This window comes from Ranitomeya imitator, chromosome 1, assembly GCF_032444005.1.
Source record: "Ranitomeya imitator isolate aRanImi1 chromosome 1, aRanImi1.pri, whole genome shotgun sequence".
Lineage (NCBI taxonomy): Eukaryota > Metazoa > Chordata > Amphibia > Anura > Dendrobatidae > Ranitomeya > Ranitomeya imitator.
Genome location: NC_091282.1, coordinates 831857169 through 831883707, shown reverse-complemented (window position 1 = coordinate 831883707; position 26539 = coordinate 831857169). Strand labels below are relative to the sequence as shown.

General features: G+C 41.7%; 1 protein-coding gene across 2 annotated transcripts in view; it reads left to right on the top strand.

Annotated features, from left to right (window-relative positions):
• JSRP1 (junctional sarcoplasmic reticulum protein 1) overlaps positions 1-20000 on the top strand; it is a 169180-nt gene extending 149180 nt beyond the window's left edge. Inside the window, exons 4-5 of one of the 2 annotated variants that reach the window (XM_069740611.1) lie at positions 13343-13413; positions 18977-20000. In XM_069740611.1, coding sequence (XP_069596712.1) covers positions 13343-13413; positions 18977-19612 — 707 coding nt within the window. In that variant the 3' untranslated portion in view covers positions 19613-20000. The remainder of the gene's footprint in view (positions 1-13342; positions 13414-18976) is intronic. The other variant, XM_069740610.1, reaches the window with a different exon arrangement.
• The last annotated feature ends 6539 nt before the right edge of the window (positions 20001-26539 follow it).

Here is a 26539-nt window from a genome sequence, read left to right as displayed (position 1 = left end):
GTGACTGGGCAATATACTACGTGACTGGGCAATATACTACGTGGCTGGGCAATATACTACATGGCTGGGCAATATACTACGTGGCTGGGCAATATACTATGTGGCTGGGCAATATACTACGTCGCTGGGTAATATACTACGTGGCTGGGCAATATACTACGTCACTGGGCAATATACTATGTGGCTGGGCAATATACTACGTGGCTGGGCAATATACTACGTGGCTGAGCAATATACTACGTGGCTGGGCAATATACTACGTGGCTGGGCAATATACTATGTGGCTGGGCAATATACTATGTGGCTGGGCAATATACTATGTGGCTGGGCAATATACTATGTGGCTGGGCAATATACTACGTGGCTGAGCAATATACTACGTGGCTGGGCAATATACTGTGTGGCTGGGCAATATACTATGTGACTCGGTAATATACTACGTGGCTGGGCAATATACTACGTCACTGAGCAATATACTACGTGGCTGGGCAATATACTATGTGGCTGGGCAATATACTATGTGGCTGGGCAATATACTATGTGGCTGGGCAATATACTATGTGGCTGGGCAATATACTATGTGGCTGGGCAATATACTACGTGGCTGAGCAATATACTACGTGGCTGGGCAATATACTGTGTGGCTGGGCAATATACTATGTGACTCGGTAATATACTACGTGGCTGGGCAATATACTACGTCACTGAGCAATATACTACGTGGCTGGGCAATATACTACGTGGCTGGGCAATATACTATGTGGCTGGGCAATATACTACGTGGGCTGTGCAATATACTACGTGACTGGGCAATATACTATGTGGCTGGGCAATATACTATGTGGCTGGGCAATATACTATGTGGCTGGGCAATATACTATGTGGCTGGGCAATATACTATGTGACTGGGCAATATACTACGTGACTGGGCAATATACTATGTGGCTGGGCAATATACTATGTGGCTGGGCAATATACTATGTGGCTGGGCAATATACTATGTGACTGGGCAATATACTACGTGGCTGGGCAATATACTACGTGGCTGGGCAATATACTATGTGGCTGGGCAATATACTATGTGACTGGGCAATATACTACGTGGCTGGGCAATATACTACGTGGCTGGGCAATATACTATGTGGCTGGGCAATATACTACGTGGCTGAGCAATATACTACGTGGCTGGGCAATATACTATGTGGCTGGGCAATATACTATGTGACTCGGTAATATACTACGTGGCTGGGCAATATACTACGTCACTGAGCAATATACTACGTGGCTGGGCAATATACTACGTGGCTGGGCAATATACTATGTGGCTGGGCAATATACTACGTGGGCTGTGCAATATACTACGTGACTGGGCAATATACTATGTGGCTGGGCAATATACTATGTGGCTGGGCAATATACTATGTGGCTGGGCAATATACTATGTGACTGGGCAATATACTACGTGACTGGGCAATATACTACGTGGCTGGGCAATATACTATGTGGCTGGGCAATATACTATGTGGCTGGGCAATATACTATGTGACTGGGCAATATACTACGTGGCTGGGCAATATACTACGTGGCTGGGCAATATACTACGTGACTGGGCAATATACTATGTGGCTGGGCAATATACTACGTGGCTGGGCAATATACTACGTGAAGAAAACTATATGTAATATTTGCGCTAAGTTCACCAATATGAAGCCATAAATAGTTAAAATACTGGGAAATGTCGTAAACAAGGTTCCCCATACAGGACTGTGATTAACAAGATGTGTTTACCTTAACCCCTTCGCGCCATGCGCCGTACTAGTACTGCGCTGCCGGCACTGCATTAGTGCCAGCAGCAGTACTAGTACGGCGCATCGATCACTGCGGTCTCGCGCTGAGCGCCGCGGTGATCGGGTGCGGGTGTCAGCTGTATATGACAGCTGACACCCCGCAGCAATGCCCACGATCGGCGCTATCGCCGATCGCGGGCATTTAACCCCTCTGATGCCGCTGTCAGTAGTGACAGCGGCATAGAGGGGGATCGCGCAGGGACGGGGGCTCCCTGCGCTCTCCCACCGGAGCAACGCAATGAGATCGCGTTGCTCCGGTGACCCGGAAGGAGTCCCCGGATCCAAGATGGCCGCCGGACTCCTTCCGGGTCATGAAGTGACCTGGCTAGCCGGCGCCTGCTGAGAGCAGGCGCTGGAAGCCAGCTAAGCTGCCTGTCAGATCGTTGATCTGACACTGTGCTATGCACAGTGTCAGATCAACGATCTGATCTAATACAGAGATGTCCCACCCTGGGACAATGTTAGAAAGTAAAAAAAAAAAAAAATAGAATGTGTAAAAAAAAATAAAAAAAAATCCCCAAATAAAAAAAAAAAAACATTTCCCAATAAATCCATTTATTTATGTAAAAAAAAAAAAAACAATAAATGTACACATATTTGGTATCGCCGCGTCCGTAACGACCCGCTCTATAAAACTATCCCACTAGTTAACCCCTTCAGTGAACACCGCAAAAAAAAAAAAAACAAGGCAAAAAACAACGCTTTATTATCATACAGGCGAACAAAAAGTGGAATAACACGCGATCAAAACGACGGATATAAATAACCATGGTACCGCTGAAAACGTCATCTTGTCCCGCAAAAAAAAAGCCGCCATACAGCATCATCAGCAGAAAAATAAAAAAGTTATAGCTCTCAGAATAATGCGATGCAAAAAACAATTATTTTTTTATATAAAATAGTTTTTATTGTGTAAAAGCGCCAAAACATAAAAAAAATTACATAAATGAGGTATCGCTGTAATCGTACTGACCCGAAGAATAAAACTGCTTTATCCATTTTACCACACGTGGAACGGTATAAACGCCCCCCCTAAAAGAAATTCAGGAATTGCTGGTTTTTGTTCATTCCGCCTCCCAAAAATCGGAATAAAAAGCGATCAAAAAATGTCATCTGCCTGAAAATGTTACCAATAAAAACGTCAACTCATCCCGCAAAAAACAAGATCTCACATGACTCTGTGGGCCAAAATATGGATAAATTATAGCTCTCAAAATGTGGTGATGCAAAAACTATTTTTTGCAATAAAAAGCGTCTTTTAGTGTGTGACGGCTGCCAATCATAAAAATCCGCCAAAAAAACGATATAAAAGTAAATCAAACCCCCCTTCATCACCCCCTTAGTTAGGGAAAAATAATAAAATGTAAAAAAATGTATTTATTTCCATTTTCCCATTAGTGCTAGGGTTAGTGCTAGGGTTAGTGCTAGGGTTAGGGCTAGGGCTAGGGTTAGGGTTGGGGTTAGGGTTTCAGTTATAATTGGGGGTTTCCACTGTTTAGGCACATCAGGGGCTCTCCAAACGCGACATGGCGTCCGATCTCAATTCCAGCCAATTCTGCTTTGAAAAAGTAAAACAGGGCTCCTTCCCTTCCGAGTTCTCCTGTGTGCCCAAACAGTGGTTCCCCCCAACATATGGGGTATCAGCGTTCTCAGGACAAGTTGGACAACAACTTTTGGGGTCCAATTTGTCCTGTTACCCTTGGGAAAATAAAAACATAGGGGATAAAATATCATTTTCGTGGAAAAAAAATATTTTTTATTTTCACGGCTCTGCGTTACAAACTGTAGTGAAACACTTGTTGGTTCGAAGCTCTCACAACACATCTAGATAAGTTCCTTTGGGGGTCTAGTTTCCAATATGGGGTCACTTGTGGGGGGTTTCTACTGTTTAGGTACATCAGGGGCTCTGCAAATGCAACATGACGCCTGCAGACCATTCCATCTAAGTCTGCATTTCAAATGGCGCTCCTTCCCTTTCGAGCTCTGCCGTGCACCCAAACAGTGGTTCCCCCCAACATATGGGGTATCAGCGTTCTTAGGACAAGTTGGACAACAACTTTTGGGGTCCAATTTGTCCTGTTACCCTTGGGAAAATAAAAACATAGGGGATAAAATATCATTTTCGTGGAAAAAAAAATATTTTTTATTTTCACGGCTCTGCGTTATAAACTGTAGTGAAGCACTTGTTGGTTCAAAGCTCTCACAACACATCTAGATAAGTTCCTTGGGGGTCTAGTTTCCAATATGGGGTTACTTGTGGTGGGTTTCTACTGTTTAGGTACATCAGGGGCTCTGCAAATGCAACATGACACCTGCAGTCCATTCCATCTAAGTCTGCATTTCAAACGGTGCTCCTTCCCTTCCGAGCTCTGCCATGCACTCAAACGGTGGTTCCCCCCCATATGTGGGGTATCATCGTACTCAGGACAAATTGGACAATAACATTTGTGGTCCAATTTCTCCTGTTACCCTTGGGAAAAAAAAATTGCGGGCTAAAACATCATTTTGTGGAAAGAAAAAATGATTTTTTAATTTTCACAATGCTACATTCTAAACTTTAGTGAAACAATTGGGGGTTAAAAGTGCTCACCACACATCTAGATAAGTTCATTAGGGGGTCTTCTTTCCAAAATGGGGTCACTTGTGGGGGGTTTCCACTGTTAAGGCACGTCAGGGGCTCTCCAAATGCGACATGGCGTCCGATCTCAATTCCAGCCAATTTTGCATTGAAAAGTCAAATGGCACTCCTTCCCTTCCGAGCTCTGCCATGCGCTCAAACAGTGGTTTATCCCCATATATGAAGTATCGACGTACTCAGGACAAATTGCACAACAACTTTTGGGGTACAATTTATCCTTTTACCCTTGGGAAAATAAAAAATTTGGGGCAAAAAGATCATTTTTTGTGAAAATTAATAAAAAATTTTGTTTTACGGCTCTACATTATAAACTTCTGTGAAGCACTTGGAGGTTCAAAGTGCTCACCACACATCTAGATTAGTTCCTTAGGTGGTCTACTTTCCAAAATGGTGTCACCTGTGGGGGTTTCCACTGTTTAGGCACATCAGGGGCTCTCCAATCGTGACATGGGCTCCGATCTCAATTCCAGCAAATCTTGCATTGAAAAGTCAAATAGCGCTCCTTCCCTTCCGAGCTCTGCCATGTGCCCAAACAGTGGTTTACCCCCACATATGGGGTATCGGCGTACTCAGGACAAATTGTACAACGACTTTTGTGGTCCAATTTCTCCTGTTACCCTTGGTAAAATGAAACAAATTGGACCTGAAGTAAAAATTTTGTGAAAAAAAAGTTAAATGTTCAATTTTTTTAAACATTCAAAAAATTCCTGTGAAGCACCTGAAGGGTTAATAAACTTTTTGAATGTGGTTTTGAGTACCTTGAGGGGTGCAGTTTTTAGAATGGTGTCACTTTTGGGCATTTTCTGTCATATAGACCCCTCAAAGTCACTTCAAGTGTGAGGTGGTCCGTAAAAAAATGGTTTTGCAAATTTTGTTGCAAAAATGAGAAATCGCTGGTCAACTTTTAACCCTTATAACGTCCTAACAAAAAAAAATTATGTTTCCAAAATTGTGCTGATGTAAAGCAGACATGTGGGAAATGTTGTTTATTAACTATATTATGTGATATAACTCTCTAATTTAAGGGCATAAAAACTAAGAGTTTGAAAATTGCTAAATTTTCATAATTTCCGACAAATTTTTGTTTTTTTCACAAATAAATGCAAGTCATATCGAAGAAGTTTTACCACTATCATGAAGTACAATATGTCACGAGAAAACAATGTCAGAATCACCAGGATCCGTTGAAGCGTTTCAGAGTTATAACCTCATAAAGTGACAGTGGTCAGAATTGTAAAAATTGGCCCTGTCACTTAGGTGAAAACAGGCTTTGGGGTGAAGGGGTTAATATCAAAGAAAAGGAAATCTGTGTCCAGTGCTGACATGCGGAAAGGTCCTTCACTCATGCGCTGAGAGGTTGGTATCTGAAACCTTCTCTATTTATGGCTTCATATAGGTGAACTTGGCGCAAATATCACATATAGTTTTCTTTGATTAACCACTTCTGGGACGATTGGGACTGATTTCGTCCATATATTTGCTGCTTATTCACCTGGAGCAACTAAGCAGCGCCGTATGGTTCATTTTTAGACAATATACTACGTGGACATGCATATTCTAGAACAGCTTGCAAGTGCCCACTTTAAGTAGCTTTTCTCATGATTGCATACACCTGACTATGAAGTTCAAAGCTCAATGAGGTTAGAAAACCAAAAAAAGTGCTTTAGTAAGTCAGTAAAAAGTAGGTAGGAGTATTTAAAACAAGAAAATGATAAGGGTGCCCATACTTATGCACCTGTCAAATTTTGTTTGAATGAAGATTGCACATTTTCTGTTAGTACAATAAACCTCATTTCATGGCAGAAACATTACTGTGTCCAACAGTTATTAGATATATGAAACTGAAATAGTTGTTGCAAAAAAACAATTTTTATAAAACATTAAGCTTAAGATCAATAGGGGTGCCCAAACTTTTTCATATAACTGTATATATATATATATATATATATATATATATATATATATATATGTCAGTGACACACATAAACTGTATATTTATATTGCATAGATAGAAGAAAAGACGGTAGTTCATCTGCCGTGTTCGGTAAAATCACAGCAGGAGCCGACAGGATAGAAGGGATGGATTACATACAGTAAATACAAATATAATAGGTGCTGTAGATATATAGATGTCAGTGAGATAAACAATTAGTACAGTGTGTGTGCAAAGTATTGGACATATATTTAATTAATAAAATATTATGTTTCAGAAAAAGTGGCGTGGGCTCCCGCTTAATGTTCGTAACCAGCAGAGGGAAAGCCGACGGCTGAGGGCAGATGTTTATAGCCTGGGAAGGGGGTAATAGCCATGAAGCTTCCCAGGCAATTAATATCAGCTCACAGCTGTATACCTAGCCTTTACATGCTATTAAAATGTAGGACCCCCCAAAAAATGACTTTGGATCCCCCTATAATTAATAACCAGCTGCAGACAGCTGCGGCTGATCTTAATCCCCAGAGCTTTTTTCGGTTATCGTTTTTCGCTCCCCTCCTTCCCAGAGCCATAACTTTTTTTATTTTTCAATATGGCCATGTAAGGGCTTATTTTTTGCGGGACGAGTTGTACTTTTCAACTACCCTATTGGTTTTACCATGTCGTGTACTAGAAAACAGGAAAAAAATTCCAAGTGCGGTGAAAATGCAAAAAAGTGCAATCCCACACTTGTTTTTTTTTAGGCTTTTTTGCTAGGTTCACTAAATGCTAAAACTGACCTGCCATTATGATTCTCCAGCTCATTACGACTTATAGACACCAAACATGTCTAGGTTATTTGTTATGTTGGTGGTAAAAAAAAATTCCAAGCTTTGCTAAAAAAAAAAAAAAACAAATTGCGCAATTTTCCTATACGCGTAGCGTCTCCATGTTTCGTGATCTCGGGTTGGGTGAGGGCTTATTTTTTGTGTGCCGAGCTGGTGTTTTTAATGATACCATTTTGGTGCAGATATGTTCTTTTGATCACCTGTTATTGCATTTTAATGCAATGTTGCAGCGACTAAAAAAACGTAATTCTGGCATTTTTTTATTTTTTTCTCGCGATGCCGTTTAGCGATCAGGTTAATTTTTTTTTTATTGATAGATCGTGCGATTCTGAACCCGGTGATACCAAATATGTGTAGGTTTGATTTTTTTTATTATTATTTTATTTGACATGGGGTGAAAGGGGGGTGATTTGAACTTTTATATTTTTTTTATTTTTCATATTTTTAAAAACTTTTTTTTACTGTTGCCATGCTTTAAAATCCTCCTTGGGAGGCTAGAAGCTGGCATAGCCTGATTGTCTCTGCTACATAGGAGCGGTGCTCAGATCGCCCCTATGTAGCTGAATTACAGCATTGCTATGAGCGCCGACCACAGGGTGGCGCTCATAGCAATCTGGCATCAACAACTATAGAGGTCTTCAGGAGACCTCTGGTTGTCATGCCGACGCACTGCTGACCCCCGATTATGTGACGTGGGTCAGCGGTGCACGCATTTCCGGCCCAACAGGGGCCCGCGTGCATCCACCGCAGAGGACATGCCGGGGCCCACGTGCATCCACCGCATCGGACACGCCCAGGGGCCCAAGTGGATCCACCGCATACGTTGGGGGCCCACGTGCATCCACCACATGGGGTACGCTGGGACTGATACATATACACATTACATATGTGATATTTGAAAGTGATATTAGGGGCTGCCCACACACACACACACACACTCATATATAAACATAAGAAAACACACATGCACGCTCACACACATTGGAGAAGACACACACATGCACGCTCACCCACACTGCAAAACACATGCACATATTGGAAAAGACGCACAGATGCTCGCTCACACACATTGAAGACACATGCTCGCTCACCAATACTGTAAAAACACATGCACACATTGCAAAAGACACACACATGCATGCGCCCATTGTAAAATACAAACACATGCACGCACCCATTGTAAAATACACACACATCCACGCACCCATTGTAAAATACACACATGCACACTCACACACATTGCAAAAGACACACACATGCACGTCCAAAGACATGGGAAAACCACACACATAGACGCTCACACATGCACGCTCACCCACACTGCAAAACACAAGCACATATTGGAAAATGCACACACATGCGTGCTTACACGCATAGGAAAACACACATATTCTAACCATGTTTAATTTATCATTTGTGAAATGCAAACCACCCCCCTACTTATTTATCTCAGCACAGCAAAAGCTGGGATGGGCTGCTGAAGAGGTTACCTGGTGTGTGCAGGGCAGTGTGCACACAGGGCAGCTACCTCTCATCTTGTCCTGCTCTGCACGCTGATGCTCTCCCCCTCCAGGTCCTGGCTGGTCGGACATTGGGAGCAGATCTGCACACAGAGAAGATGAGGATGCTGCATGCGATCACTATGTAAGTAAGGCACACTCCTCGTTGTGTACCAAGTAGCAGCGCCCCCCCCCCAGCAGCCAGCATAAGGATAGTAGATGGGTAGTTGGGGGGGAAAGCCATAGCGCTGGAAATACAGGAATCACACGCATATCATAGTCTACACAATTCACCATTCTTGTATTCATACGAGACCATGATTTCAGCTGTATACTTCAATATAGTGGGATTACAGTATATAGAGGAAGCAGACTATTCCAAGGGAATGAAAAATAAAGCAACAAAAAAAATTTTTTTTTTAGACAAAACATAAAAATTCAAATCACAACTCCATAAAAAAACACATTACAAATCAAACTTATTTGGTATCACTGCATCCATAAAAGTCCAGTCTAACAAAAAAAATTAATTTACACATACGTACAGTGTTACAGAACCCCCCAGCACCAAGAATGTTATGCAGTATATGTATGTATAATAGTTTCCATGTGAAATGCATCAGTCCACAGGCTGCGCCCCTGGACAAGATATTCTCTTTCTGACCTCCCCCCACCTTTGTAATTCCCACAGTAAATATCGGCAGGCTCCGGCCCCCTGCGGCTATTGTAATGTATGTCTGGCCTGCTGTTTTCCTATTGGCCTGCCCGGTGTATCTGTGTTATATATTCTGTGTGCTGTAAATAAAGGGTGTTCTTAGACTGGAAATACGTGGAGAAGCCGTCAGCTTTTATATGCTCTCATGTAATCAAGAAATTCCTGCCAGCGTCCTTCATTCAGAATCCAGCAAAAGCAGAGTGGACCTCCTGAAACACGGGGTGGTACTGAAAGAGGTACTCCAGCACAGTAGACCCCGTTACACTGGTGACAGACAGCGGGATGTGATACCCCTTCTACAGGATGAAAGGAATGAATGGAAGACTACTACCAGAAGTTAAAGAGGACTACATTAAAAGATCTGGTGGAAGCCCAAGGGTTAATCGCCAGCAACAAAACAAAAGCGGATTTGATAGCAGCCATCATGGAACACGACAGTGCAGCGCCCCCCAATGTGAACGTGGAGGAGACTGAATTCCAGAGGGAGGTAAAGAATAGACTGGCGTTCTATGGCCCAAACCCTGCAGTAGAGATCATACGAGTGGTGATGGCTGATGTGCGTACTGATCTGAAGGAAGAGATGGCCGAGCGGACCAGGATAGAGCTAACCAAGATGGAGATGGCAGAGCGGACCAAAGTGGAGCTGGCCAAGATGGAGTTGGCAGAGCGGAGAGAGGAGAGTCAGCGAGCAAGGGGAGCTCTGGCCTCCGCCCAGGTACCTTCAACCGTAAGCCACAAAAAGATCCAGTATAATGCCTTCCGACAGTTGGGGGAGGCAGAGGAAGACATTGATGGCTTTCTGCAGGACTTTGAGCGGCAGTGTGCCCTTCATCAAGTGAAGCCGGAGGAACGGGTTCAGATTCTGGCCATCTGTGCACCTGAAGCAGAGGATTTAGCCGGACTTCCCTTGCCTGATGTCTTAGGTGAGAGGACTCAGTCTAAAACATGGGACCAGGTGCACTGGGGTGAAGACTTAGGTCCCCGGGAGAGACAGCAGGCGGAGGAGTTGTTGAGGCAGCGACAGAGGATGTTTTCGGGGAAACCCGGGTACACTCACCTGGCACAACACAAAGTTGAGACCCAGGATCAGACCCCCCTGCGACAACCCCCCTTCCGCGTCCCTGAGTCTGTACAAGAAGGGATGCGACAAGAGATACAAGAGATGTTGCGTTTAGGGGTCATTGAAGAGTCATATAGTCCCTGGGCATCCCCCGTAGTGTTAGTGCCCAAGAAGGATGGGACTACACGGTTTTGTGTAGACTATCGTAAGCTCAATGAGAAAACAGTGACGGATGCGTATCCCATGCCGCGTGTGGATGACTTGTTAGACCGGCTGGCAGGGGCAAAGTATTTGACCACCATCGATCTATGCAAAGGCTACTGGCAGATTCCCCTTAGTCCTGATGCTATTCCCAAGTTGGCATTTGTCACCCCGTTTGGCTTATTCCAGTTTCGAGTTATGCCATTCGGGATGAAGACTGCCCCGGCGACCTTCCAGAGGCTGGCTGACCGGCTTCTGGATGGTCTCCAGGACTATGCGTGTGCCTACCTGGATGACCTCGCCATCTACAGCGCGACATGGGAAGAGCATCTAAATCACCTAGAGACAGTATTAGACCGGATCCACAAGGCTGGAATCACCCTGACCCCAAACAAGTGTCACGTGGGCAAAGCAGAGGTTCAGTATTTAGGGCATTGGGTGGGAAGTGGGAAACAGAGACCAGAACCAGCCAAGATTGAGGCCATAGCCAAATGGCCCACCCCACACACTAAAACCCAGGTCATGGCGTTTCTAGGGACAGCGGGGTATTACAGGAAATTTGTTCCCAATTACAGTAAGAACCAACCCCGCCAGGTAACCTGGACCCCAGAGTGTGAGGAAGCCTTCCGCCAGCTAAAGGACGCCCTCACCAATATCCCTGTATTGGCCGCACCCGATCCAGCTAAACGTTTCCTTGTCCACACAGACGCTTCTATGTTTGGATTGGGGGCAGTACTAAGCCAAGTCGGGCCGGACGGCCAAGAACACCCGGTAGCTTACCTGAGTCAGAAACTACTGCCCCGTGAAGTGAGCTATGCGGCCATCGAGAAGGAGTGCCTGGCAATAGTATGGGCACTCAAAAAGTTACAACCATATTTGTATGGACAACAGTTTTCCCTCCTAACGGACCATAATCCCCTAGTCTGGCTTAATCGGGTCTCCGGAGACAACGCCAGATAAGTGCGGTGGAGTTTAACCCTACAACCTCTGGACTTCACCATCCACTACAGACCCGGCAAACAAAATGGTAACGCCGATGGACTAAGTCAACAAACGGAACTCGTACCAACCCCATAAACTTCGGTCATCCCCAAACCGATCCGTTAAGGATCAGACTGTGTATGCCGATCGCGTCGCTGAAAAGGGGAGCAGTGTTACCGAACCCCCCAGCACCAAGAATGTTTTGCAGTATATGTATGTATAATAGTTTCCATGTGAAATGCATCAGTCCACAGGCCGCGCCCCTGGACAAGATATTCTCTTTCTGACCTCCCCCCACCTTTGTAATTACCACAGTAAATATCGGCAGGCTCCGGCCCCCTACGGCTATTGTATTGTATGTCTGGCCTGCTGTTTTCCTATTGGCCTGCCCAGTGTATCTGTGTTATATATTCTGTGTGCTCTAAATAAAGGGTGTTCTTAGACTGGAAAAACGTGGAGAAGCCGTCAGCTTTTATATGCTCTCATGTAATCAAGAAATTCCTGCCAGCGTCCTTCATTCAGAATCCAGCAAAAGCAGAGTGGTCCTCCTGAAACACGGGGTGGTACTGAAAGAGGTACTCCAGCACAGTAGACCCCGTTACATACAGTATAAGCAGTAAAGAAAGAAAATAGAATTTAAGTTTTTCGATCACCATAATCTCACCAAAAAATACAATAGGATTCGATTAAAACATCGTATGTACCCCAAAATTGTCACCACAAATCATTTTACATAAGTATGGGTATGGCGCTCCGATCGCTGTTGTTTAATTATTAAGCACAAGAATGGAAAATTGCCTAGTCAGGTAGGGGTTAAATAAAGAAAATTATTTAAACATTTAGTATCACTGTAATCATACTGACCTTAAGAATTACCTGGAAGAAGAGTAGGGAAAAAAATTTGGAACAAAAATTAGCCTTGACGGGAAGGAGATAACATAAATGCAATTCAAGTTAACAACCAAATTGTGCCTGACCTAAAAAAAAAAAAGCTACTTTAGGCTGTGTGCACCCATTGCGGTTTTTTCGGGGGATGGGGGGGGGTTCGCGTTTTTTCCGCTATTAAAACGCATTAAAAAAGCATACATTATGCATCCCATCATTTAGAATGCATTCTGCAATTTTTGTGCACGTGATGCGTTTTTTTCCGCAAAAAAAATGCATTGCGGTAAAAAACGCAGCATGTTCATTAATTTTGCGGATTATTCACGTTTTTCCTGCTATTTAATGCATTGGGAAGCTCCGGAAAAAAAAAGCAAAAAAAGCGTCAAAAACGCGCAAAAAATGCATGCGGATTTCTTGCAGAAAATGTCCGGTTTTGCTCAGGAAATTTCTGCACGAAATCCTGATGTGTGCACATAGCCTTAAAGTAATATTCCATTTATGTTTCTATCATGTCATGTGAATATATTACAATGAAGTGCACGGATAAATATATTTCAACAGCAACACAAGTTAAATACCGTACATCTACCATCTCTATGTTTTCAGGAGAATTCAACTATTAACCATATCAATAATGGGCAGCTTTGTAAGGTGTGGGTCTGCTGAAAGCCGGTAATACAGAAGCAGGAGAAAGCTGGGTTTTAATTCTGCCTCCCATACAGCAGAATTAATTAAGACTTATCATTTACTCTTCAGATGCTGTCGAGGATGACGTAGCAGATGTAGAAGCTGAAGCCTGGACTCCAACAGATCAAACTGATGAGCTGGTAAGAACCTAGCTAGGTAACAGCAGACGTACTGACTAAGTAATCCGTTCAAGATTGTTCAATCCATTCCGGATTTTTAAAGTTAACCTCTCCGGTCTATGTATAGCATGGTAGAGAAAAAAAAGCTGAGTAGAATGATATTAAGTTTTGTTGGAAAAGTTTCAGTATGACTTCTATTTTATTCACTGAAATCCCGGGTGTTGGTATATATATCAGTATAGTGAGAGGTCCTATTCAGTAATTGACAACTATCTGCATGCACAGTCATACAAGGAAGACTTTCAATCACTGAATAAGACTTGCAACTGGGCATATATATTGTATATAAATGTCTTGATATATCACATATAATCCCAATAAAATACAAAGTAGCAAGTACTTGTGTAATATAAAGGAAATGATACATGGTTTTCAAAATATCCTAAAAATATAGAACTGAAAATTATGACGTTTATTTGTATTCAGCCCCCTGTAATCTGTTACCCCTAAAAGAATACTCAGTGACCAATTGCCTCTAGAAGTCACATAATTAAATTACATGTGTAATTTATTCTCAGTATAACTACAGCTGTTCTGTGAAGGCCTCAGAGGTTTGTTTGAGAACATTATGGATCAAACACCATCATGAAAACCAAGGAAAACACCAGACAGGTCAGGGATAAAGATGTGGAGAAGAGCAAAGCAGGATTAGGTTATAAAAAAACAGCCCAATCTACCATCCAAAATTGAAAGGAATGTGCCACAACTGGAAACCTACCAAGACATGGCTATTCACCCAAACTGACATCCCAAGCAAGGAGACCACTAATTAGAGAAGCAGCCAAGAGGCCTATGGTCACTCTGGAGGGGCTGCAAAGTTCCACTGCTCAGGTGGGAGAATCTGTCTACAGGACAACTATTAGTCGTATACTCCACAAATCTGGCCTTTATGGAAGAGTGGCGAGAAGAAAGCCATTTTTGAAAGCAAGCCAGAAGAAGTCCCATTTGTAGTTAGCAAAAAGTAATTAAGGGGACACAGCTAGCATGTGGAAGAAGGTGCTCTGGTCAGATGAGACAAAACTTTTTGGGCTACATTCAAAACGCTATGTGTGGCAGAAAACTAACATTGCACATCACCCTGAAAACATGACCTCCACCAACAAACATTGTGGAGGCAGCATAATACTGTGGGGATGCTTTAATCGAGCTGGGACAGAAAAGCTGATCAGAGTTGATGGAGAAATGGATGGAGTTAAATACAGGACAATCCTGGAGGAAAACATGTTGGAGTCTGCAAAATATTTGAGATTTGGACTTAGTCATCTTCCAGCAGGAGAATGGCCCTAAATATACTGCCAGAGGTACAAAGTAATGCTTTACAACAAAGCATATTCATGTGTTTGAATGGCTAATCCACAGTCCAGACCTAAATAAATAATCTTTATTTTTATATAGCGCTAAGATATTCCGCAGCGCTTTACAGTTTGCACACATTATCATCACTGTCCCGATGGGGCTCACAATCTAAATATCCTATCAGTATGTCTTTGGAATGTGGGAGGAAACCGGAGTACCCGGAGGAAACCCACGCAAACACGGGGAGAACATACAAACTCTTTGCAGATGTTGTCCTGGGTGGGATTAGAACCCAGGACTCCAGCACTGCAAGGCTGCAGTGCTAACAATAAATCTCATTAAAGGAACTCTGTGAGCAAAGGATTACTGTTCTAACCAAGTACAGGCGGTCAGTACTTCATGGCAGGGCTAATCCTTTAAGTACACCTTACCACCTGCTTGTTTTCCATCTATCTTGACCATTCTCTGGCTCTATGAAGCCAGATCTGTCAATCAAAGAAAAAGGAGTGGGGACTGAGGAAAACAAGCAGATAGTTAGGTGTATTTAAATATACACATATATACTCACAGTACAACATACAGCCTGCACACACACTATACACACTGTATATACACATATATACTCACTCTTTTCTTCATTATAGAGAAAAGGAAATGGGGGAGGGGGTCATGTAGTTAGGAATCAGCAGGGCAGGGACCTCTCCTGTCGCTGGCGTGGAAAAGGAGGTCCAGAGAGCGGTGAGGAGGAGCTTCACAGCCAATCACAGACACGCACCATGCAGGGCTGTGTTTATACATCGTGCATGTGTGCGCTGCTGTATTAGCAAATGAAGATGACTGACTGATGCTGCCCCTGGGGCCTGGTGAGGAGAAGCAAAAGATTGTGTTTCAGGCAGTCTAGGCCCCTCCTCCTTACTTCTCCTCACTGGGCCCCTTATACCAGTAAGGGTAGTAATGCCCTGATGTCGACCATGATTGCAGCGAAAGATGGTCCTACAAAGTATTTATTCAGGGGGCTGAATACAAATGCATGTCACAATTTTCAGATTTATATTTTTCAAATATTTAGAAAACTATGTATCATGTACTTTACATTTCACATATACTGTGCTTTAAACTTTGTGTTGGTACTGTATATCACATAAAATCCCAATAAATACATTTGCGTTTGTTGGTGTAAAGTGAAAAAATTTGGAGAAGTTCAAAAGTTCATGAGGTGTTAATATATTAACACCTTTGTCAAGACTCTGTATAAGGGGGTTCAATTAATAAAATGCAAGTTTACTGAAACTTTATCAACAAAAGCGAATGTCAATCTGATCAGCTCTTCGTGCTCTATAAAACCCTGCCTGCAGATAAAATACCATTTTCAACATGACTTACTTACTTAAAATGTGTATGTTTAAAGTTTTTCTGAGCTGTCTGAACTTAAGATGCATCTAAAGTGCCATAAGAAGATCACAGATGAGTGTGATTACTAACACTTTTTCAGCATGCATCTCAGGAACTAAGTGTGGGGTGAAGGACAGTACAAAATTGCTGACAGCACTGTGAGAGTAGAGCTGCCGGAAGTGTCTGTAATGAGACAAAGCCAAACTCGGCTGTAAGGCTACTTTAACATTTGCGTTTAAATCCGCAGCGTTTATTCCGCATCCGCAAGTGGTGGAAAAAACGCATATAAACACGTATAAACGCGGTGTTTTTTTAAACGCATGCGGTAACGAAAGGTAAAAGGTAAAAAGTGCTTGTGTTGTATAGGCCAGTCATCAATATAATAAATAGGGTATTTTTATATGGCTGCATGAACTGGTTTGTGAACACATGGTCCTGATTTTGCAGAAAATGATATATTGGCAAAACGAGGATAGTTAGATCAGTGAATCGATAGGCCAGTCTAAAGAAATTCATTTTTAGGTCACTCTTATAACTGTGGGTATTGGGAATTAATCATCGAATTGTCCTGTGTAGTGCATCCCAAAGAATTGGTACAGCATGTGAAAAGTCTTTGAGACGAAGTGGGAGGTTCCTATTATTGAAGATGTTAGTCCTAGGTTATAAGCAGAACGGAGGGCACGGGTAGTGTGGTAGACTGAGATGACGGAGGAGTTGTAGGATGATACTGAACCAAGTAGGTAAGATTGATAAGTTTATATTGGACTCTGTAGCGGATGGGCAACCAGTGCAGTGACTGGCAAAGGGTAGAGGCATCGGTGTAACGATTGTAAAGGAATATGATCCTGGCTGCTTCATTCAAGATGGATTGGAGAGGGGAGAGTTTAGTAGGAGGGAGACCGATAAGAAGAGAATTGCAATATTCCACAATAAGAGCTACAGTAAGAGTTTTTGCAGAGTCAAAGGTAAGAAAAGTTCAAATTCTAGAACTGTTTTTGAGCTGTAGGTGACATGGGCAAGTGAATGATCAGATGTACGGGGTGAATGAAAAACCTGCATCATATATGACCTCAAGACAGAGGGAGTGCTGCTGGGGAGTAATGGTAGAACCATACACAGAGATCGCAATAACAGGCATAGGTAGGTTAGTGTAGGGAGGAGGAAACACGAGTTCAATTTTTGATAGATTCAGTTTGATAGCTGGAGGACATAACGATATAGTGGAAAGATAATCACTTGTTATTTGTAGTAATGCAGGGGTGCAGACAATGTGTATAATTGGGTGTTGTCAGCATAGAAATGGTGCTAAAAACCAAATCTTCTGATGGTTTGTCCAATAGGGGCAGCATATAAGAATAAGAGGAGGGGGCCTAAGACTGATCCTTGAGGAACCCCAACAGTAAGGGGAAGAGGAAAGGAAGAGAAACCAGCAAAAGATACACTAAAGGATTGGTCAGAGAGGTAGGAGGAGAATCGGGAGAGTTCATTACTCTTGAGGCTGATGGAGGAGCTGGTGATCCACAGTGTTGAATGCTGCAGAGAGATCCAGGAGAATCAGCAGGCAGTAGTGGACATTAGCTGTTAGTAGATCATTAGAGACTTTAGTGAGGGCAGTTTCAGTAGAGAGTAAGGAGTGAAAACAGATTTTAAAGGGTCAAGAAGAGAGTTATCTGAGAGATGACGGATTTGATGGGAGTGCACCAAGTGTTCCAGGAGTTTAAAGATCAAGGGACGATTAGAGACAGGTCGGTAGTTAGCAGTGCAGTTCTGGTCGAGGGATGTTTTTTTAAGTAGTGGATGTATGCTGGCATTTTTAAATGAGGAGGGAAAGGTACCAATTGAGAGAAAGAGATTGAATATTTTAGTTAGGTGAGTGGTGATAGCTGAGGGAAATAGACTGAAGGAGATGTGATGGAATAGGGTCGCTGGTGCCGGTAGTTGGAAGAGAAGATGCAAGGAGCCTGTTAACTTCTGAGGTAGATGCAGTGTGGGAGGGAGGACAGTGCATAATATTAGAGAAAAAATGTCCTGTCGGTTATTATCAACTTTTTCTTTAAAATTTCTCAGATTGAGGAGAGAATGAAAAATATTGCAGTCGTTTATGATTGTTGGATAGTGATGAGTGTGTTGAAGTAGGTTTGTTTGGAGATGTGAGGGGCAGAGATGTATGTTTTAAGCATAAATTTATAATAGATGAAATTTTCAGCCAGATTGAATTTTCTCCAGACGTTTGGCGCACCTGGAACACTGCTGGAGAAAATGTATTTGCAGTGTGTGCCAGGGTTGTCGCCGTCTGTGCTGAGTTGTTCTAAATGAAGGATGTGCAACTTCATCAAGGGCACTTTCAATATTTCATTATAATATTTCAGTGCAGAATCAGGATAGAAAAGGGAGGAAATTGGGGTCAATGAAAAAGAAGAAGAGGACTTTAAATATAATACCCAGCAATTACATGTCAACCTAGTAAACCTCTTGACACACACTGCCCACAACCCTAGTGCACGTTTCACATATGACTTCGTCAGGGGCCATATATTAATGGTGATATAAATGTTTAGGAGTCCTCGATGTTTCTAAAATCCTTATTTACAGTTCTTTAAAAGTATTCTGTTATGTCTTTGACTGCATGAGGCAACATTCACATTTTACCAATGTAGTTTTAAAATATTTAGCAGCCATCAATATTGTGCTAAATGCAATAATGCATACACTACTAAATTAGCCTTCTAGACTTCATACAGGACCCATGCTTACATACCAGTATGGTTGATTTTAATCAGCATTCTGACTCTGAACTCTCCTTACTGATTGATATTTAACCATTTCTTTCTATTAGTCAGAACCATGGTTTTTTGAAGCTTGGTTTGGTTCATCTGAACCAGAGTTACCTGAAGTCGAGCAACCAGATTCTCCTGATATTGAAGAACCAGATGTTCCAATGTTGGAGGAATCTGAAATGCCTGCAGTTGAAGAACAGGAGCTAACAAGTGAAGAAGAGGATGAAGCAATAAGCGTTGAAGAAGATTTGGTAACAAAAGAACCACCAGCTTATGAGAAAACAGAGTTAAGTAAAGACAGTCAAAAACCAACTGGACAATGGGGGTTAAAGCCTAAAAACAAATACATGGAAGCCAAAATTGGAAAGATACGGATAGCATCTGAGGATGGTTCTCAGAAAAGGGATATATTTCCATTTCATAAGAAACCCAAAGAACCAATCAAGTCCTTTGCAGATTCAGAAGGAAAGTCATACAAAGAAAAAAGTTATCTGAAAAAATATGATGAAAAGAAACATGACTACTCAAAGAAACAGGATTTTATTGGAAAGTCATACAGAAAAGAAAATGAAGAACAACATAAATACTTCAAACAAGACAAGGGAAGAAAAGAGAATAAGGAGAGTAAGGGTTATAAGCAGTATCACCAGGAAAAGGACTACAAGAGGAAGCATGATTCACGACATTATGGATAGTGCTTTTTGACATCTTTCTTCTGTGGCTGAGGGACAGTACTTTTGGGTACATGTGTGTAGATTTACCCAGTGACAAGAATGCCGGAAAGTCAAGTGAAGGACATACCCTTCATGGTCTATAATTATCACCAGTGACTGAGACCCCATCCTGGTCATTTAGTTGAGTAGATTCACAATCAACATAACACTTAATGGCCGCCTTCAGATGGACATATTTTGTGGTTCCATATACGCACCAAAAGATGCAGACTGACTGCAAGTCTCTTGAACCGAACTTACTGTACAGTTTCACATACAGACACATATGAGGCTGAAAATTCTGAACAAAGTCCAGAAAAATATTAAAATTTGAGAGTCCTCAGTAGCTAATACCTTTTAATGGATTCACATGTATTCACATGTATTCACATGTAAAGCGCCATGGAATAAATGGCGCTATAAAAATGTATAATAATAATAATAATGGCTAACTGAAAGATGGTGACAAATAGCTGCTTTCTAGACTACTCGGGTCTCTTCACCAGGATAGAGTTCAGGCATGACAGTCTGTTTATGGACAGTGAAGTATGCCTATCTGAACTCTGCCAAATAGTAAAGGCATGATTGTAGTAATAAAGATATATTAGTTTAAAACGAGACTTTATGGGTCTGGACACAACACAATGTTAGACTTTCTAAAAAATATCAAATTCCCTAATAAAAATGTAATCCATTTGCTGGTATTTCATTTAAATAAAAATGGTCTTCTACTTATTAGAAAAAAAATTCAAGCGGTTGTTTGTGATTATGTAAAAACTAGCCTAAAAGCGGGACATGCGATAAAATAAAAAATAAGCATTTCCTGATAAAATGACTGCTGCCTCAGCTCCTGTGCTCTTGCGATCTCTCTGTGTGCTTTGCTGCAGCGATGATATGCTGTACACACACGTGACCGCTGCAAACCACTAGCCTTGCTGGTCTTTTGTTAAAAACAAGCATCGCCGCTAAGGTTATTGATTGGATTCACCAGTCATGTGCATATTGTGCACATCATTACTGCAGCAAAGTAAGCAAATAGTGTGGGGATTATTGGAGTGTCGGCACTAAACCGCCAGGGAATTTGACAATCTAAAAATGCATATTTTTTTATTTTAACACAGTTCCTGCTTTTTAGCTGCTTTTTTTAAATGAAAAAAACAAAAAACCTAATTGTTTTCATTTGAATATATATATACTTTTTATATTTACTTATTTATTTTCCTGTTCATTTACAGCTGCCTTATAGGAAACTAGATAGATCAGGAAATGGCAGGAGTAATTTCACTGTTAGAACATCTTTCTTTTATTTGATTTTGTATAAGGCATGACATTTTGGGATTTGAACAAATTGGGTACCGTATTTTTCGGACTATAAGACTCACCAGACCATAAGACTCACCCCAAATTTTCAGAAGGAAAATAGGGAAAAAAATGAATGCATCAAATGGGGGTCAATCTTATATTTTCTGAACTGCTCTTTCCTGTACTACATGAATTTGTCTGTACTTGTGCTAGATGTACTGTCCTATGTTCTACCTGTATTTAATCTATTGTACTACAATTCACCTGTACTCCATGTACTGTACTCCTGTCCACCTGTGCTACATTCGACGCAGAAATGAACAGTGACTGAAGAATATTAATTTACTTTACACGGTCATTTTAGATATGTTACATCTGTATACTGTAACAATTTCTACCTGTAGTACATGTAATGTATTGTGCTCCTCCTGAACTTCATGTACTCTGCTGAGCTTTAACCATGTAGTTGATCTTACTAGTTTTCTATAGTATGTTTAAGCCACAGTGGCAGCTCACAGTAGCACCAGCACCATGTAGCCTAGCATTGTCATGATGAGTTATCGTTCCTGGGACACTTTAGATAAATGACTGTACCACTCATTGAACCACTCACCAATCCTTTCAGCAAATAAACTGCATTCTGTTACTGCCATACATTTCAAAATTGTACACCCCATATAAACTGCCATATACACCCCAGTACCTATGTGTTTGTTCATATTTGAGTCACTTGTAGTGATGAGCGAGTATACTCATTACTCGGGTCTCCGAGTATTTTGGCGTGCTCGGAGATTTAGTTTTCATCGCCACAGCTGCATGATTTGCAACTGCTAGACAGGCTGAACACATGTGGGAATTCCCTAACAAACAGGCATTCCCCACATGTATTCAAGCTGTCTAGCAGTCATAAATCATGCAGCTGCGGCGACAAAAACTAAATCTCCAAGCACATCCAAATACTCAGAGACCACCCGAGCATGCTCGGGGAAACCCGAGTAAGGAGTATTCTCTCTCATCACTAGTCACTTGGCCTTATTTCCATGTCGATACATGGCTTTTTGACCACACTTATTTCATAAAGACTGCTTCTGGACAGACTTGAGTGAACAGAACAGGGTGTAGCAGCGTTCCACTGGTTCCTACCAGGTCTGAACTGATGGAACTACTGCATGTCTTCTAATTTTGAAGGGAAGTACCATATTTTCCAGCGTATAAGACGACTTTTTAACCCCTGAAAATCTTCTCAAAAGTCGGGGGTCGTCTTATGCGCCTAGCACTGCATGTGCGGAGCTCTGAGGTCGACTCATATGGTGCAGGGCACGGTCCCGGATGATTCCCAGGGTCTGGAGGAGAAGAGACTCTCCTCAGGCCCTGGGATCCATATTCGTGTAAAAAGAATAAAAATAAAAAATCTCGATATACTTGCCTTCCGACGGCCCCCGGAGTTCTCCCGGTCCTCAGTGGTGCATGCGGCGGCTTCCGTTCCCAGGGATGCATTGTGCGCCGCCAAGGACCTTTGTGATGTCGCGGTCACGTGACCGGAACATCACAAAGGTCCTTTGCGGCGTGCAATGCATCCCTGGGAACAGAAGCCGCCGCGTGCATCGCGGAGAGTCGGGAGAACTCCGGGGGGGGGGCGTCGGAACGTAAGTACTGTATATCCATATTTTTATTCTTTTATTTTATTTTTTTTTTACAAGAATATGGATCCCAGGGCCTGAAGGAGAGTCTCCTCTCCTTCAGACCCTGGGAACCATCCGGGACCGCTCCCTGCACATGCCGTATAACATGACCCCCAAAAAGTTGGGGGTCGTCTTATACACCCAATCATCTTATACGCCGAAAAATACGGTAAGCATGATGTCCTTCATCTGCTGCACTGAGTTCCTTGTTCGAACACTAGGTCTACTGTCTTTAACCCACACCTTGAACATTGTACTTCTTGAAATTCCAGTTTACTCCAATATCTCTGTCCGGGAGAGACCTAGCTGATGAAATATAACTACCATCTTGTTGCTGTCTTGCCATGGTGTATTGACCTCTGACATGAAACTGTTTTCTACAACCTCACCATTGTAGCAGAGTTTTGCTGTTCCTCACCCAGTTTTAAGCCTACTACACAGTTGTTTCAGTTTATAGCTGTATTTCAACCTACATATGAAAATGATTATTATCACCTGTTTGGTATAATTGGTTACTCCTACACCTGTCTGTAATCCTACAATGTCACTGACTTAGTGCAAGTGTCCCTATAAGAATTGATGCTGTTTGAAGGCAAAGTGTGATCACACCAAATCTTGATTTGATTTAAGCTGCTTTTTTGTTTATTCACTATGCATTTTGTTAATTGATTAAAAAAACTATTAACACTTCTGTTTCTGAAAGCATTCTTACTTTGCATCTTTTTTTTTTGTCCACACCTGCCTAAAACTTTTGTACAATACTGTGTATATATAAACCTGATTTGTAGGATAACTGTTCTGTGAAAAAATGGATGACTGCAAAAAAAAGTATGTAAAATAAGATAACATTTCTGATAATAATAATATTGTAAGCTATTTATTTATTTTAAATATTTTAGTTTCTGTCCTGCACAACTCCCAGTTTTACGGCGGCACACATCTAAACAGTAAGCAGCGGTATCTGAGTTTTTACCCTTGGTTATTCGCCAGCTCAAATTGGTATGATAAAGAGGAAAGAAAAATGTGTTTGCTCAAATGAAATAACTCATAATACCTCTAAGAATTTAGTTTACAAGGAACTATTTTGCAAACATTTTAGTTGCATAGTTCATATTCATGTTTTGCCCATGATTTTAATGCTGAGTTTATTCAGGGTAAGGCATTTACCTCCGAACTCCATTATATTACTGGATCATTTACGCACAACTAGTGATCTCAGTTATTAGGATTAACTATGGTGTTTTTGGAGTCAGAAATATGACTAAAATGTTAGGAAAGTACATTATGAATAGCCCTTATACTATGTTCCTCTATCTACTTTTCAGGGTTCACCTTTCGAGTTCTCCCATACACAAGCGTGCTAATTATTGGTGAGCGTAAACTATATAATTAGTTCTGAATTAAGAAGATTGTCAATACAAGGATGTTTTGATGTTCTATGGAGGATCAGATTGGGAAAAACTGTTAAAAGATATTACTAGAAAAAGTCCAAATATAGAATAAGGCAACTTCTGTAATTCCAGACTTCCTCAGATTTCTTGGTAGTCAGCAGGCTACATGATTTTGTGATACGATGCTCTTGACTGAGTGTCCCGGGGGCCCGAAGCGTTTACTTTGAAATGATTTTATGATAGTCTGCTGTCTTATGTCAGTATAATTTACTTGTTGGATGTAGGAATTTCCAGTTTAGCACCAAGTAGCTTAGAGATGCCCCATCAGTAATGCGTATGTAGAGACATTGAGGCAGCAAAGAATAATTGAGGACGGGATTTGGTTCCTAGGGCTTATTCACGTCAGTGCGTCAGTATTTTTAAGCCAAAACCAAGAGTGAAACCAAAAGAAAAGACTGAAGGGTCGTGAATCGAGTTTATCTCTCTACAGGATCCATTCCTGAATTTTGGCTTAAAATACTGATGCAAAGTATTGACCAAATGCTGTTTTCAAACTCAAAACCGTAGAATAGAGTGACAATTGTTGCCTGCAAGCATATTTGAATCTAGTTTAACACTTTTAGGGGTATTCCAATCTCCAAGATCATATCCCAATATGTAGTAGGTGTAATAATAATACTAATATTAGCAAATACCTCCAATTAGAAATGTAGTATAGTTTTTCTGATTCACTGTGTCTCCTTCCTCATGTGCAGGCATTGCAGGACCTTAGGTATCCATGGTTACATCCACTGATATAGTGACAGTTGTTAGTGGTCATAACCATGGATACCTAAGGTCCTGCAATACCCTGCACATGAGGTAAGTGCCATAGCGAATCAGAAAACTATACTACGGAGACATTTGCTAATACTATTATTACACCTACTAAATAATTGGATCGGATCTTGGAGATGGGAATACCACGTTAAGGGTAACATCAGAAAAACTTCCTGTGCGATTCTGATTCCACGGCATTTTTCATGCTGTTTTTGTTTGCATGGGTGGCCAAAACATTGCAGCCAGATGTTACTGAAGTGGGAGGAGCTGCCAGGAACCCGCCTATACGACTAGTCTCTCATACAGCTTGGTCCCCAGTGGCTTCTAGAGAATGTTTTTCTCTGACACGCCACAGCATTTCAGAGTCAGACATACAATGCTGGAATTGTGCAGCCAGTGACTTTTACATATTGCCTATAGCTTGGACTAGATGAAATTGTCGCTACTTTCAACCTTAAAACCTATGAAACAATGCATTGCACAGTTTATACATTGCATTATCTGACAGTCTAACCGTTTAACTCTCAGCCTATCAGACCCTGTCTTCAGCAGGATCTGATAGGCTGAGGAATGTTGCAGACACAGGCCATTGTTAGTTTGCTATGGGATTTCAAGGTCTATCAGCACCCTGCAATCGCGCTGCGGGGATGCCTGTGGACTGACAGAGGAACCACATTCACTCTACTAAAATCATTTTATGTGCAGTCAGGAACACTCCCAGTAAGGAAAGAGTTAAACAGCTAGAATCATATACAGCTACAATCCTTGCTGTGGAACGGGAGTCCATTCTGTCTGTACCGGCTGGCTCCGTCTGCGGATGGCACGGGCATCGCTCCTGTGTATGCTCCATCTTCGTGCTATAAATATGGGATGTAGTGCAGTAAATAACAGGTCACAACGACATACATGTACATCAAGGTGTATGAAGGGGTTAAAGGAAACTATTGACTTTGTACATACAGTATGATATGGAGACTATAGGGCAGGACCTGAGCAGATATATAGTTTTGTGGGAAAAGATTTTGTATAATTTTCTATTAATGTAAATTCATGCTCAGTCTGGCCTTAGGAGTCAAGTAGGGGATCCTACTCAATGAGTACCTACGTACATGGTCATACTCAGATGACCCTTGATCATTAATGGGGTATTCACATCTTAGACATACAGTTGTGCTCAAAAGTTTACATACCCCGGCCGAATTTTTGCTTTCTTGGCCTTTATCAGAGAATATTAATGATAACATCAAAACTTTTTCTCCACTCATTGATGTTTTGGGTTGTCATTATGATTTCAAAAGAGAAAACACAGTAGTTTGACAATAAATGGCTTCACCCAATCACAAAACAGTGGAGAAAAAGTTTTGGTGTTAGTATTCATATTCTCTGAAAAAAAGGCCTAGAAAGCAAAAATCCTGCCAGGGTATATAAACTTTTGAGCACAACTGTGTATCCACTAACTATGCTATAAATGTTCTGATAGATGTGGATTCCACCCCGACCAATCTCAAGACCAGTGACTGTGCAACATTTTTCAGAATTCCTACAGAGGTAAATAGAGAAAGCAATACATGCTCTGTCATCTCTCTTCTGACAATGGTCACGAGATGTGGGGTTACCGATCCTGCGATAAGTGTGGGTCTCAGTGGTAGTACCCTCATCTATGGGGATATGTAATTAGTGTCTCAGATTCTAGCATGTTTGCCGACGGGCAATTG